Source organism: Ips typographus, linkage group LG7, assembly GCF_016097725.1.
Source record: "Ips typographus isolate SLU linkage group LG7, UJ_Ityp_2.0, whole genome shotgun sequence".
Lineage (NCBI taxonomy): Eukaryota > Metazoa > Arthropoda > Insecta > Coleoptera > Curculionidae > Ips > Ips typographus.
The window spans coordinates 3,181,209-3,196,578 of record NC_138428.1 but is presented as its reverse complement, the minus strand read 5'-3'; the positions used below and the strand labels follow the sequence as shown (position 1 = coordinate 3,196,578).

At 34.0% G+C, this 15,370-nt stretch overlaps 1 protein-coding gene and 1 long non-coding RNA gene across 12 annotated transcripts in view; one reads left to right on the top strand and one right to left on the bottom strand.

Annotated features, from left to right (window-relative positions):
* The window catches only part of LOC145731687 (uncharacterized), a 67,856-nt gene that overhangs the window by 9,932 nt on the left and 42,554 nt on the right, over nucleotides 1-15,370 (bottom strand). For all 8 annotated transcript variants that reach the window (XM_081983585.1, XM_081983579.1, XM_081983586.1 and 5 more), the window contains 5 exons: nucleotides 14,613-14,808; nucleotides 14,364-14,559; nucleotides 13,947-14,307; nucleotides 2,996-3,136; nucleotides 1,551-1,707 (listed from right to left, as the gene is read on the bottom strand). In XM_081983585.1, the coding sequence (XP_081839711.1) occupies nucleotides 1,551-1,707; nucleotides 2,996-3,136; nucleotides 13,947-14,307; nucleotides 14,364-14,559; nucleotides 14,613-14,808 (1,051 nt within the window). The remainder of the gene's footprint in view (nucleotides 1-1,550; nucleotides 1,708-2,995; nucleotides 3,137-13,946; nucleotides 14,308-14,363; nucleotides 14,560-14,612; nucleotides 14,809-15,370) is intronic.
* Nucleotides 3,263-15,193, top strand: LOC145731702 (uncharacterized). 4 transcript variants are annotated; one of them, XR_014178863.1, is made up of 3 exons: nucleotides 3,263-3,398; nucleotides 14,469-14,561; nucleotides 14,615-15,193. It is a non-coding gene; the product is annotated as an uncharacterized LOC145731702 (long non-coding RNA). The 4 variants fall into 4 exon arrangements; XR_014178861.1 differs by lacking the exon at nucleotides 3,263-3,398 and adding an exon at nucleotides 7,038-7,393; XR_014178859.1 differs by lacking the exon at nucleotides 3,263-3,398 and adding an exon at nucleotides 8,716-9,016.

The following is a 15,370-nucleotide window of genomic DNA, read 5'->3' as shown; positions in this document are numbered from 1 at the left end:
TGTAAGCTCAAAATTGCGTTATCAACGTATTTCGCAACTTCAGTTTTTACAACTGTCTAAATTTAATTTACCAAATTTTCAAAGTTTAAACTACATTTTAAAAGTACATTACTGTTTTTGACTCCTGTCAACTGGCTTTTACAGTGTTGCAAGCTCTAAATTGCATTATCAACGTTACGTAGCGCGGCTCTTACAATTTCAGCATTCACAACTGAAAATTTAAAGATGGTATTTTATTTTCTGCTAAATTTGTATTAATATAAAACAAATATTGAATTTTGCGTGAAAGCAACCCAACTTTCATTAAACCTGGATGATTAATTTAAAATATCAATTAATCAAAATGTCTAGAAAAAAATTAAGATAGTTAAGTGAACGTTTTATTAAAGCGCATTTGCTATTTCTTATTTAACGTTTTCCGTTAAAAAAAAAGGAAAAAGTGGCTTAACGAAACATTGAAGTGGTCAAATAAAACACGAAAGAGTGCTTCGCACGATTGAACTGAAACGAAATCGTGACCTGGAACCGAACAATGCAACTATTATGAAATCTATACATTTTTTTTGATAAATCACGCCGGAAAACTACTTATCGAAGAACCAGATAACATTCCAACCGATCCGAAACCGGAAGCGAACTATTAACCTTTCCATTCAAACGAGGATTGTTCCTGAAGACTGAAAGCCGATAAACAACAGTTTATTTAAACTAACAAAGACAAAATTGCCTTTTATAGGGAGTCACGAACTGTTTCAGTCGGTTGTACGAGGTGATGCCCAAACGAAATCAAGGATAAGCTAGTAAAAGTACCGTATATAAAAGGTAAATCAAAGTAAATTACGTATGACGTCAAAAAATACATTGTGGTGTAGTAGAAAAAGTGTATGTTTTAATACATGTAATGGGGTCGTCTACTAAAAACATGGTTTTGTGGTAGTTAGCAGTATTTAATTTAATTGCAAAAAACTACACTTTTTTGGCACATCATATACGAAAAAGTCCCATGTGACGTAGAAAAGGCTACTCTTCTGCTTATAGCGAACTGTCAAAGTTGCAACTTTCCAACTGACAACAGTCATTTACTGAAACACATTCTAATATCGTTGAAGGTGGCAGGATTCACTTTAAAATACAGAATATTTGTTTTTCAGTTTCAATGTTACTTCTTACTTTTTAGATCTGCAAACATTCATTTTATTTAAGCCTTTTCAAAAAATACTGGCTATTTAATATTGAAAAGCAAGACTTAATAGTACATTGTAAGGCATCAACTATATTAAGCCTATATTTTGAATATTAAATTCCATTATGGTAGACGACCCCATTGCAAATGCCTACTCAACAGTCAGCCGTTATTGTACACTGTATTAATGTCTATTTTAACACACGTCAAAAGCATTTTGAACAATCAATATGACTGAAAAACATGATATGTCAAGGATTGCAGCTGTATAAACATGCGCTCATTTGAAATGTCGTCCTCTTAATTTAGTTTGATTTTCTGTATAGAAACCCAACAAACAATGCAGTTTCAGTGGTAAAACACTTACGTTGTAACGATTTTTCTCTTTCAGAGACTTTATCTCGTCAAAGCTATTGTTGTTCAATGGCACCCTCTTCATCCATTCTTTTTCGCTGCTTTCCTGTAGTTTGGCCCTTAGTTCGGCTATGGGACGGGGCATAGCGCCGGCTGTATGTGTATGGGACCTAAAATTAAAAAAAATATTATTTTTACAAATACTCAAGAAGGTTTTATATGACTATCATTGCATCTTTAAGATGACACTTAACTCTGCATGACAAACAAAAAACTAAAGTACTCTAAAGTCACTAATAGCATATTTCCGTCGATTATATTAACAACATACGATAATGAGTGTAAAAATCGTTTGTTAATGACCTTTTAACGTATGATCTTTAATTACTGTCTTAGTTTAATGAACCATTTCATTATAATCAACTAAATATACCCATGATTACTCAGATTAACATAATGTTTGTAAAATTGCATTTATTTTTTTTTTAACTAACACACTAGTCAAGTAAGATTAATTTTTTGTTTCTATTGTTGTTTTTCATGCTTCTAAGATATAATAAAACTATATCCACACTTGAATTAAGTGTTTTTGAGCTTCTAATCACCATTTCATAATTACCCATCCTATAATTGAGAACAGTCCTCAAATAAGAACTAAAGAAACACACTTTATTAATTTGAGGAGCTAGTTCTACTTTTAGGTAGTTTTCTGAACAGTTCCTACATGAATTAAAATAACTATATTTGATACAGTTTTTAGAATAGTTTTTAAGATTCGTAAAAAGTGTATTGCATTGCTCTAGATTGGTTTTGCATGTAGTTCTATGATTAGACATCAATTAAGGCAAACAATAATTGTCAAACTGGCCACGTGATCTTATTCAACCATATTCGATAAAGACTGTCAATTTGATGACCCCAAGAAATAAAATTTGACAAGCAAAAATTCAAAACTAACTTTTGGGAAAATTATAGAGTGTTGCTGTTGGAAAATGTCCTAACAAGCCTAATGACAGTCCTAAACTGTATGATGCAGATTTCTAGATAACTTTGTCTTTTTTTCTTTTGTGGAAAAATTAAACATATTTTTTGGTGTCCTTCTTGTAATTGTCTCACACCATTCCATTTAGTTCCGCATAAAAAAAACCTACTGCAGCAACATTAAAGCGAGACCGTTTAATTAAAAAGCAAATCGGAGCAGTCCTGAAATTTTCGGGTGTATACGCACCAAAACGGTACTTTCGTAATGATGTTATTGTCCCTGGTGGCGTATAAAGGTACCACGTTTTCTCGGAAGCTATACCAAAACCGTTAAATATGGATTTACGGTTAGCGGAAATCCATTTCCACCTATTTGTTCGCTAATAAGGGCATCCTATTGTGTGCACTTTCAACAAATGTTGTTTATGCACCGATTTCCGATTTGAACCAATAAACTAGTGACGTCAGTTAACTCACCTTCTAAGACCACTCGAGGACTTGGGTGAGGCACGTTCCGGTTCCTCGTAGCTCTCAGTACCACCTTCTTCGCATGCTTTGGCAGTGGGTCGAAGGAAAGTGGAACTTTTGCTTTTGGCCAGGCAACCTTCTAGTTGTTGTCTGCAAACGAATAATCAAGTTCACACACAATGAAACTAAATTAAGTAATAAACGGATAAAATCCACTTAGCGGGGAGTTAATAAACTGCATTAATTAAGATTAACAGTGACCTGGCCTTATGACTTATTAGATCAACTTTTATGTGTTATGTAAGTAATGTTTTGGTACTTGACGAGGAGTAATTCAATGTGGATTTTAGAACCCGTTACCTACAGCATAAGAAAAGCACCTGACTTGTAAATTGTCATTTACATACCAAAGGTAAATATAGTATGTATAGATTGCAATCGATTCGAGCTGCATGTTGATACCGTAACTTGTTTTGCGGTGTTATGCAAAACAGATTGCAACTACACCTTAGTCCATTGATAAGTAATGTTCAATAAAGGACATTTTTCTGTTTTGCACCATTAAAACCAGAAAATCTGATATTAAAACATGGGAGGTTACAAATTATTTTAGGTTTCCTACAGTTAGCTACAGACCTTCCAAAACTAATGATGTACCATACTTGTCAAAAAACTATACCTAGTTTAGGTATAAGGTACTTCAAGTTTTCAATTATTAATCAATTAGAATTGATAATATGTTGTTATCACAATGAGTAGATAATTTAGTTTGATTTAATTTTAATGTACATAATGTCCATACATAAGCAGTACAACGACTTGAGTTAACCAAGTACCTATCAAAGGGAAACCTGACAGATTTCGATTAGAAAACTAGCGAATGCATTGGAAAATTGATTCGAATTCAGATTATTAGTTTATTCTCAGTTTAAATATTTATACATTGATTACTTGTAATGCAAAGGTCTCAACTTAAACAATTTACTTATTATTTGAAACAATGGCTATTTGCTACTTATTACTTAGAAGTGGTTTATTCAAATACATATTAAAATAGAGACAATTTGACCCTCATTGTCTTTCTGGGGTTGCCCTATTGGTTTACCAAATTATTTATCAATAAAATGCCCAACTTTGCCTGCATTTAACTACTTTAACACTTTGTAACACCCTGTATTATCGACAAATAAACTGAGAAATGTTATTCACACTCGAATCCTGACTTTTGACTTAAATAAACTTTGCTTTAACTAATAGGCCACACTTTTCGGATCATTAAAGGTCCAAAAATATACATCCAAAGTATCGAGTTTGTCTATAAATAAATAGGGCACATCAAATGTCAATGGAACAACCGGAAAATGTTATTTCGGAAAATACCATTTCCTTGTCGTATCGAGTGAACCGTGTATTGTGACGTCAATCTTAATGGACTACACAATGGGTGTTTAGCAGATGTTTTAGTTTTCAAGTCCTTGAAGTCTCTGTGTACACTTAAAATGGTTTCAATTTCCAACAGTGCTCTAGTTTAACGCACCTGACTGAACGAAACGGAATTATTTAAATGTTTTAACTTTGGCATTTGTTTCTTATTTATTGATAGCGTGGCTGAAATAAATTAATCGATCGTTGACTGAATACCGATTACTGTTTGAAGGCTTCATTTAAATTATTCAAATGCGTTCGATCTCTATCTAGGACAAGTGAAACTAATCAAGCCTGAAATGATACAAAACGAAGTAATTTAATCTTGTTGCGTTGACCAAAATCCAAACCGTAACAAAATTGCTCAAAGTGTAAAAGAATTTCAAGATTAAACGGCCTCTAGCTTATATTTACCAACTTTAGGTTGCTTTAACTTCATATCAAGCGTGACATTTTACGGTCAGATGTTTTTATTACAAAAGTAACTGTTTTGACAGGTATCAACTAGCCTTTACAGTGTTACCACCTCAAAATTTTAATTATAAATGTCATATGACATGTGTGTTATGTTTCTGTATCATTTACACAGACAGACTGAACTGTCAAAATAATGGTTAAGACGATTTTATCAAACTGTTTTAAAGCATTTTATTTTAGCCTAATATTATTTTGTTTTAGGCTATTTTAGACTCTCTCCTTCAAAAGTTTTTGTAAAGTCACTCAATCTACAATAAACCAGATTTAATAGCTATACAGGGTGGTCCAGGTCAATAATTCACCATTTGATAGCTAATCAAAAAATAAGTTGACTTGCATTATGTAATTTTTCCGAAAAAGGTTTCCTAAGGATGATACAGTCCTCCAAATTTCAATTTAAAACATCGTTTTATAGTTTAAAACTGAACATCCAAGACTTGTGAAAGTCCAAATTTGTACTGAATAGTCTAAAAACTTTTTTACTACTAGGAATGGTCTTATGATTCGCTTTCTCAGACTGCCATCCTGGTTGAGTGTCTAAAACTCGCATTCAAGAACTAAAAAAAGTCCGGAAATCAAGACAAAGATTGTATTGTGCATGAAACTCATTTTTTACTACTAAAAATAATATAAAAGTTGACTTTTAATGCTAGAACTGACTTTACTAGGACTAAAGAGAGTCCAAAAGTATATTTTCAAGACTTTAATTGGTGTACAACTCAATTTTCTGGACTGGACAACAAGTCTAGAAGTAAATTAAATTTTCGGACTATTTTATTTCTAAAAATTAGTTCTCAAGACTATTATTGTAGCATTTGGTACCAAAATTTTTTTACTTTTATTACTGAAGAAACTTGACTTTTGGAAATAGTCTTAAACTCGATTTTTCAGTCTTAAAAAGCACTAAAAACAGTCTGAATTTCTTAGAGATGCTACAATTTATTGCACCTAAGAGTGTAGAAGTCAATTTAATAGTGAAGAAGCTTGAAATAACATTTTAAAGACTATGGTCAGTGGACACACTGGCTTTTAGGCCTGATAAGTCAAAAACTTTGTAAAGATAGTCTTGAAACTCGATTTGAGGCACTGAAAACAGCCTTAAAACACTAAAAACCGTCTAGTTTATTAAGAAATACCCGAATTTTTAGCACTGAGGTGTCTAGAAGTCGATTTAATAGTGACAAAGCTTCGAATGCCATTTTAAGTCTATGAAGAATGTAAAAATTGTTTTTTAAGTTTGCTATGTCAATAACTTAGCGAAGATAGTCTTGAAACTCGATTTTCCAAGCTGAAAGCAGTTTTGAAGCACTAAAAATAGTCCAGAATTCGAAGAAAATGAAAAGCAAAGTATAAAGCACGAAAAGTTCGTTTTCAAGACAATTTTCATGAATCTAATGTCAATGTTCTGCATCTAAGACTATTTTCAAGACTAAAATATTGAAATTTGTCTTCAAATTATGAAAACTTACTTCAAATGCAAATTTTAAGCTTCTGGTGTCACTTTTCATTAGTTCAATCATATTTTGGGGTTCAAGTCAATTTTTAAGGTTTAAATGTATGAATTTGTAGTAACAAGTTCTTGAAAAAGTAGTTTTTATGTCTACAAGTCAATTTTCAGTATTAAAGTCTCTCGATTTGCATGAAAAAAGTCTCAGTTTGTCTGGAAACTATGAAAACTGGCTACAATAATATTTTTTAAACTTCTTAAGTGAATTTACAAAAAAAACCGATTTTTTAAACTGAAATTTGAAGGACTGTATTTTCCTTAGGAAGCACTTTTCAGGAAAATGACATAATGAATGTCAACTTATTTTTTAATTGGCTATGGATTGGTGAATTATTGACATTTAAAACTGGACCACCCTGTATAATACTAATCCAAGTTGCACTTATATTTACATAAATACACAATTTTACATTGTGCTGGAGACTGATTTCCAAAACAAACAAAACGAAACATAAATACGAACAAACCACAGCGACACCCTGCAAACTCAGCTTCCTGTATTTAAATACGGAAATTCACCCTCGCTTTTAAATCAACTGCATACAGATCGGGAGAGCGAGAGCGGGTGCTTTAACCCCCCTTGAAAAGGGGATCGATAAATCCCTTAAACGACCCAGACACGGTACGGCGACAGTGGGGTAACAAAACGGTCTAGCCCAGAGGGAATAATGCCATATTTGGGTGTTATTGTTAGTAAAGTAGTTAGATATTTCACTTCTAAAATTTGTACTTGTTAGTTCATTTAGTTAAAAGTACAAAATATCTTGCATAACAATTAGTTTTAGTTTTCTATGGTTTTTGCGTTTTAGTATCTCGTGCCAACTGTCATATCAAAAATGACAAACTTAGTGTCTTGAAAATAACCATTTTTTCAAGAAAATAAAGACAATTTATTTTTTTTTTAATAGAAAAGATAAACTTTTGTAGGGATGTCAAGTGTTTTCCATTATAGTTAACTGACGAGGTGTTATGGACTGTTTTGGCGAAGAGTATTAGGTGTAAGTAGTTTGTAATTTGTTTACAAAAAACATTTGTATTATCATATATCTAGAGGCAGGATTTTTTTTAAGAAGAAAGTAAGTTAGATAGGTTTAGTTATTTACCGGAAAAATAACGGCTTCCCTAAAATAGGTTTTTATTCAAATATTTTATTTATTCAAATTTTCTTAATTTACTGCATCAGAATGAATGGTCAGAGTGACCCCGATGCCAGTTATGATGGTATTATCATGCAGGTTGAAAAATAATAATCATGACATTGCCCTGTTTAGGCATAAAGCTCTAAAAATCACAGTGTGAAACAGACAAATGAGAATACCTAAGCATTTCACAATTTGCACTAAAAATCAAATTTTTAAGAAGGGTTTACCTGAACTAGGTACTTCCAGTAAATCATTTTAAAAGATATTTTGGGGGTTAAAACCACCCTTAAATAGACTGAAAATCACGTTTCTTTACAATGATGGACTGCAAATTGTTTGCAGGTAGAACCATAAAGTAGCGTGCTTTGAAATTTTAACAAATCAAAATTTATTGAAGGAACAGCAACCTTACCAGGTAAAAGTACCTTTAATAAAGCAAATTTGAGACAATTTTAAATGCAATATTACCTTCAGTCTACTATTAAGCTAAAAATGTCATTCACTTTGTGCGCAAAGTAGTTCTTACATGCGAAAGTACGGATCTGTAAATCTTCTTCAAAAAAGTATCGAGTTTAAACAGGTGTCTATTTGCCTAAGAAACACAAAATTGCAGTTGGTACCTGCACTATTCCGGTACGGTAATGAAACCTCCAGTGTCATAAATTACATTGGTTACTTTCAGTTTTGGGTCTTTCACTATTTTCCCTATTTTCTAATCACCTTGAATTTGTGGGCTGAATCACTTTTAAGCGAGGTCGGACACACGTTAAAACGGATTTAGCCAAGTAACTGGTTTAATTACCGATTCAAAGAGAAAACCACTATTATTGGCATTTGCAACATGTAAAATTAATCAAACGTAAACACAGATAACCGTTTGTTTGTATTAAACGGGGTCAAATGTGGTGTCATTAAATCACAACAATTCTTAAAAATATTAAGCCTGATAGCGATGTAGTAATAATGTAATAACAAACACCCACTCATTTTTTTAAATTAATAATGTTGTCGAGGTCCAAGCACATCAATAAAATTTAACCTTGGCACGTTGTAATTTTTCTTAATTACCTGGTATATAGGGTTGCTTTCCACTTTTACGACTTCTCAGTACTGGTACAGTGAGAAACCAAGCTGGATGATTAAAGAGGGAAAATCCCACAAATATACACACACTAAACTGTGGCAAAACACCGTCTGTTTGATCGATTAGTTTGAAAATTGGCGCCGTGCAATTGATGTAAACAAACAGGCGCGCGTGTCTTTTGCGTTCAAAGTGCGCCCGTGCGTACCCACCTAAACGCTAGTCCGAACCCGACTGAAACCTGAAACACTGAGAGAAACTGATGATGGGTAAAAAGTTACGACAAAACGAAAAAGCCAGGGACGGAATCCGTAAAAGTCCGTGTTAAGCTCAAAGCTCAAATCGATATTTGTCCCTAAGTTTGTAAACTGACCATACTTTAGCGAGACCCAAACAGGGTAAGTTTGCAGCGTCACAGAGAAACATAAAAGAAGGTGCGAACTTGTTAGATTCATCAGACATGCCGCTAGATTTGTCTTTTAAAATTTTGGTACAAACCAGCATACAAGAAACATTCGTAAAAAATGAAAGTATTCTAAAAATCACAAAGAGACATTTACATTACTCACTGAGAGGTTTGTTTTTTTTAATAAACATACAGAGTAAATGAAGCTTCCTTGACAATCCATAGCATTTAAGAGGAGTCTTTGAAACAAACAGAAATCTTGCTAAAAAGGAGAACTATATAAGGTCATTTACAAATAACAGATGTTTGATTGGAACATTAAAGATGTCGCTTCTAATTTGGTTCCTATGACAGTTAGGAGGTTCGTTCAAACGTCAAACTGTAGCTCGTAATTTTGGCTTTCTTTTAATTAAACACAATTTTCTTTCAAAAATTACAAATAACCATGATATTTGAATGGAAATAGAGCAAGCTTTTTAGAACAGTCACAATTTGACAGCTCTTAGCTTGGTTCCTGTGATACGAGGTTCGTTCAAACGTCAAAAGTTCTGCATCCTTTTGTCAGTTGGGTTTTTATGAAAAAACTGAGAAAAACTGCACGCCCAACTTAAAACGCATTATATACTACCTCATATTTCAAATTATTCAAATACCCAGTCTTTAAACGGACACTTGGCTTGATATAATAGTTTAATAGGTAAGAGATGACTAGAATACGACAAAGTAATGCAGTCTGAAAATGACAGATGGAAAATGGTATGTTGACCGTAACTTAGCCTGCGAACAGCAAATATTCTGATAGATTAATACAAAATCTATGCTTTAAGTTAATATTAAATTACACACAGACATGGTGGAATGTTTTGCAGTAAATCTTGAACTGCCAAAGTGCTTTAAACAATAATTATTATTAATCATATTTGATAATGTTATCGTACAGCTTCCGGGAATAAAATTTCATACATTCTAGACTGATTACGCTTGTGTACCTGAAACCAGATGCCAAAGCCACTGATTAATGTTATTAAAACATTTCAATGTTACAATATAAAAAGTATAGAAAAACATTAATAATTAGATGTAACAATGATTATCAGATATTATCAGTTTTAGAATTGGTATACAAAAAAAAAGTCAAAAGAAGTTACGATGACGACAGGAACTTACATTAGGTGGTCTTGCTATACAGGGAAGCCTCTTCTCTATCTTTTTTTGACTTCTATGAAAAAGAGTGTAATTAAAGCTGCAGAGACGGTCAACATTAGAGAAGACTTCAGGAAGACACACAGCAAGATAAAATAAATAGTATAGTATTCAACGAGCTCTTGATGAGTTTTCCCATAGGAATAGTTATAAAAAGCGAGAATACTGTATAGGATAATATACTTTCCATAATCCCTGTCCTTTAGCATGTTACTACTTTACTACATTCAAAACATGTTAGGCAGAGTTTGATAAACTAATAAATGAAAACTTACGTTATCTTAATTTTCATTAGTGCATAGATGATTTGCTCTTAAGACAAAAACTAACATCATCCGCATAATTAAACGACTACCTACACAAATTACATAAAAATGGTCGGACCTGTTCAAGCATACAATGTTCACCGAGCACGAGCTACAGCATAATTCAGATGGTTATCGTTTTAAAAGACCTACCGCCGTTCTCTTCTCTCAAAAAGGGAGTACTCGTTCACTTAAACGCAGAAGAATGAAGAATGAAGATTCTAAGTACGCCAAATTCCCATCGACACCTTCTCTTCTTCTTCTATGACATTTAAACCGCGAACGGGTTCAACCTTGATTGTGATTCATCTGGTACTTAGAATAGAGTTGCCATTAAGAGACGATTTTAAGTGGCAAGATGGTTTTAAGGTGAAACCGTTCACTTTATTGTCTTTGTTCGGTTGATTATATAATACAGTTATGTTGAAATTTAAATAAGATTAGAGGTTGCATTATGTCAGTGTTTCAACAAAGATGTTTCAAATGTTAATCATAACCAAAAAACAAAGAGACGATACTACACTTTATAAACTGCTAAAATCCTCCAAATCACAAGTGTTAATATACCCTAATATAAACCGATTTTTAAATTAAGACCCTGTATACAGAGTAACAGAAAAATTGCGCTAAAAGAGTAAGTAAGACATTCTATCACGTAGTACGGTAATGGAAGAGATTAAAGAAGATTACGTCTTCTAATTGTGTCATATCTAATGGTTTTACCCAACCGAACTGAACAGATGATAGTCGGCTGTCCTTTTCAGATTCAAATCCCGTAATTGCGTAATTGAGTTACGATTAGAATAACTGAAAGAATTCTTTGGGAGCGGTTCATCTTAGAAGAAGCCTAATCGGAAAGTGTTTTCTGCTCTATAAAAGGAAAAACTAATACAATTTCGTAATCAAATTATACTTTTTTTAGGGAACATAACAGATAGGTAATAAAGCAAAGTCAGTGACCTGTGCAAGCAGTGTTTGCTGACCACAAAAGCCGGACACTAACCGGAGTACTGATGCAATTTAACGCTTCCACGAGCAGGTTAAACTGCGCTTTCTGCGGCCCTGTCGGAGTTCGTTCTGATACGCTAAGTACCTTGTTAATTTATCGCGAATGTAAAGGGAAACAGAAAAAATATATATTGCTGCATGTAGGTTGTTTAAGATGAAGCGTCGATACGATATTTTTACAAACAGAAGCAGATGCAGCTTTAGTCAGAAGAGCTGTCCTCTCTATCAGTTTTTCATTTCAACCAGTTTTGTTAGAATCACCATCTCCTACTACTACAGTACAAGATGATTATTCTATAAGAGCCTAGTGAGATAAGATGAGATTTCTCTCCTATTGCCTGAACCATGAGAGGAGATCTCATCTCATCTCACTAGGCTCCTATAGAATAAGCACCCAGTGGGCGTAACTTTTACAATGTCTACTGGACAAATGACGCTTGAGTGTCAGCTGTCAGTAGAAAATAGGGCGGGGCATAACAAAGTCACGCCCCCCAAGCGTTTAGAACATATCTGTCAATGTCATTTCTCCTTCGATCAGCCTTTGGGCAACGTTAACAACTTTTTTAAGGGTTTACCTTAAATTATGAAACTTTTTCGAACAACTCTAATTTAACATTACACTGAATATAATTTGCAATAACTAGACGGAAGTGGTTAAATAATCTCCCCACTAAAATATCCGCGGGGATTAAATGCGAGCAAACAAGTGCAAGTGGCAAAGACCTGTTGGAAATAAAACGTCTAAATATAAAGCCGCTCGAGTAGGCGCTATCTTATTAATTTTATACAAGGCGATCAAAGTTTTTTTGTTCAACTGGCGATCGCAAATATGCCTGGCTCGGTTAATTTCTCACACTTGTCGTTTGTGTTTCGTGTGGGACTTAATTGCTTCACAGGTTGATTTCGATTAGTTTTAGTTCTGATTGAGTTGTTTCGTTTCAAGGAAGTAAAGTTTCATCCGATATTAATTGTCATTTCTAATGAAGGTTTTTACGAAGGAAGACAAACGTGTAATAAAATGCAGCACGTGCACTTTACCTATAACATGCGAACAGAGGCTAAATTAATGATTTTCCCTCTCGAATTGCCACCGTATTAAAGCGGGTTGAGTACCATCGGGTACCACCTGCATCTAGAGTTTGATTTACTTAGGTCAGTGTCCTACTGATAATTACATTCAATTAAAAAGTGATTTAAAAAAATATATTTAGAAAGCTAAAGTAAACGCAGCTCGGCTAGTGAAGAACACTCTCATATACGTTTTGAAGATTGTTGTTTTCATATTTTGAAGAAAAAAGTTTTCTTCAACTTGCGCTTTAAAAACTTTAATGCCAAATTTTGGAGTTTGTTCGAAGTTTTATGATTCAGCAAACTGCATTTACAATTTTTTTCCTCCGACATTGGAAATTACATTTAATTTCAATCTTTTATAAAATGTTGACATTACTGACTTTTAGAAATGTTGAAAGTGACAAATTATTCACCACAAAACTGGTTAATATCTTGTGACTCTTCTTCTATGTCGTCTATCGTGTTCTATCTTCTTACCTCTAATCTATTATAATTTTAATATAATGTTATTTGACCGAAATATGTGCTTGAAAATAAACCCGAATACCATACTCGATGGGAATTTTCATTACGGTCTCGAAAATTACTTTATAAACAATATAATTCAATGAAATAATATAATAGAGCATCTTGCATTAGTTTTCTATGCCTCCAAAGACAATTAAATTTCAAAACAGTGACAATTAACTTGATAGAGGCCTATAATACTATACTTTTGTGATTCAATTACAATCTACTTTTGACAATAAGAATGTCAAAAGTAGATTGTAATTGAATCACAACAATGTTTATAGCTCCATCGATCAATGTTTGACGAATGTGCCAGTTATTTAAACACACGCCCACGCCTTAAATAAGCAGTTTGACGTTAAAACTGTCAAAAATACCTTTATTAAGGTATAAAATACATATTTAGATGGTTCGGTTACACTCCATTTAATTCTCAGCAAAGAATGCTTTTTACAGCTCCATGAATCGATTTTTAAAGGTTATGTCAGTTGTTTAGATACACGACCACGCCTTTAAAAATCAGCTCAACGTCAATAGCTTCATGGAAGTACAAAAAACACTTTCTGTGTTAGGTTTAATTTCACCAAACTCTTAGTAACAAAATATGCTTTATACCTCCATGAATTGATGTTTGACAGCTGTAGAAACCCACTACAGTTTGCTTCATAAAGCTGTAATATACATTTTTCTAGAATAGTAAAGATAGTCGATGAAAAAAAAAATCTTAACTTCTATCACTGTTCTAGCTGTCACCACAACAGGCAAAATAATTTTTTCAACTAGGAAATTGACAGTTTCTGACAAAAAAATAATCAAATCACTTACTTGAAATTCAAATTAAGCCGGCTCTCATTCTTGAAGATGCTCTTCACCTCCCTCCCACCGGAACTCTCTCCTTCCGAAGTGGTATCATCCGCACGCGCCACTTTAGACTTCGATTTGATCGCGCCCGGTTCCGAATCGGAACCGGAATCGTTACATGATATTCCCTCGTCGTCTTTATCGTTAAACACATCGACGCGCGATGGTTTTACTTCGCGAAACGCCGATTTGTCATTACTTGGGGAGGATTTCAGCAGACTGCGCGGCGTCGCGAATGATTGACTGCGCCTCGGTAGTGAGGAAGATGGGGAATCGCTAGTCTGCTGCGGTTTGAGGATGCCTCGACGTTCCGTGATGTTTGTATCTGAAAAATAGGATTGACCAAGCTTTTTCGCAACCCACTTCAAACCCTAAACATACCTTTTTGAAGACGCTTCTTCCTAGCCTCCTCCGCTAAACTCTTCATTTGATCAGCCAAAGACGACATTTCAACTTGTATATTTAACTCTTCGTTTTCTTCTTTAGGTTCCTCCAACTCCAAACCGTCTCCTAAGGATTGGAAGGCCGAGTCTGAGGATGTTTTATGGCACGCGGAGTTTTCAGGAGAAGTTCCCACCTGTAAGGAGTATTACTACAATTAAGTTAATCTGATATTGTTTTACAACTTACAGCTTGCAACAAAGATGAATGAAAAGGAGCTCCCAGGAAGCTGGTCAAATTTAAATGACTGTCATCAGCCAAAGAGGTGTTAAGGTCTAAAGTTCCCGTATCCAAAGATCGGGACGATCCAGAAAGGCTGGCAAACGTGTGATAGGACAAATGCGTGGGCCTAGACGACTCTTCTTCTTGGCGCAAAAGATTACGGCTGCAACAACACGAAACTCACCTGTACACTGTTTACAAAACAACACAAACAACTGAAAGGTTGTTGAGTTCCTACTGAAAATAACCCGCAAGCATATAAAGAGGTCCACTTTGCGATTGGCTAAATTTAGAGCGTCTTGTGAAATCGAGGAAACTGTGCCAAGAAAAATTCGGGTGTTTCGGGTAAAACATTGGCAAGTCGGATTTTATTTTTGTTGTATGACGGACGTGGGTGCTTGTGTAGTAAAACGCGCATCAATTGAGACTGATACTGATATTCAAATATAAACGTGACGTCGCAATTTTTACACTCGTCTGTGTTACAATGAATCTCGATGTGTTTTTTAAACTCTGATATTCGATGAATAATTTCGTGAGTCGGTAAATGTCAAATTCTCTGGATGCCACACCAAACCAATGAAACAACCAATGACTCTAAAATGTGTGGTTATAAAGTAACCATAAATGTGCAATTTATGTGGAAACGCTGTAACTGATAAAATGTTGAAATTGGTTCTAGAAGAACCCACTTTTCCAACACAATGATACAAAATTTTTATGTT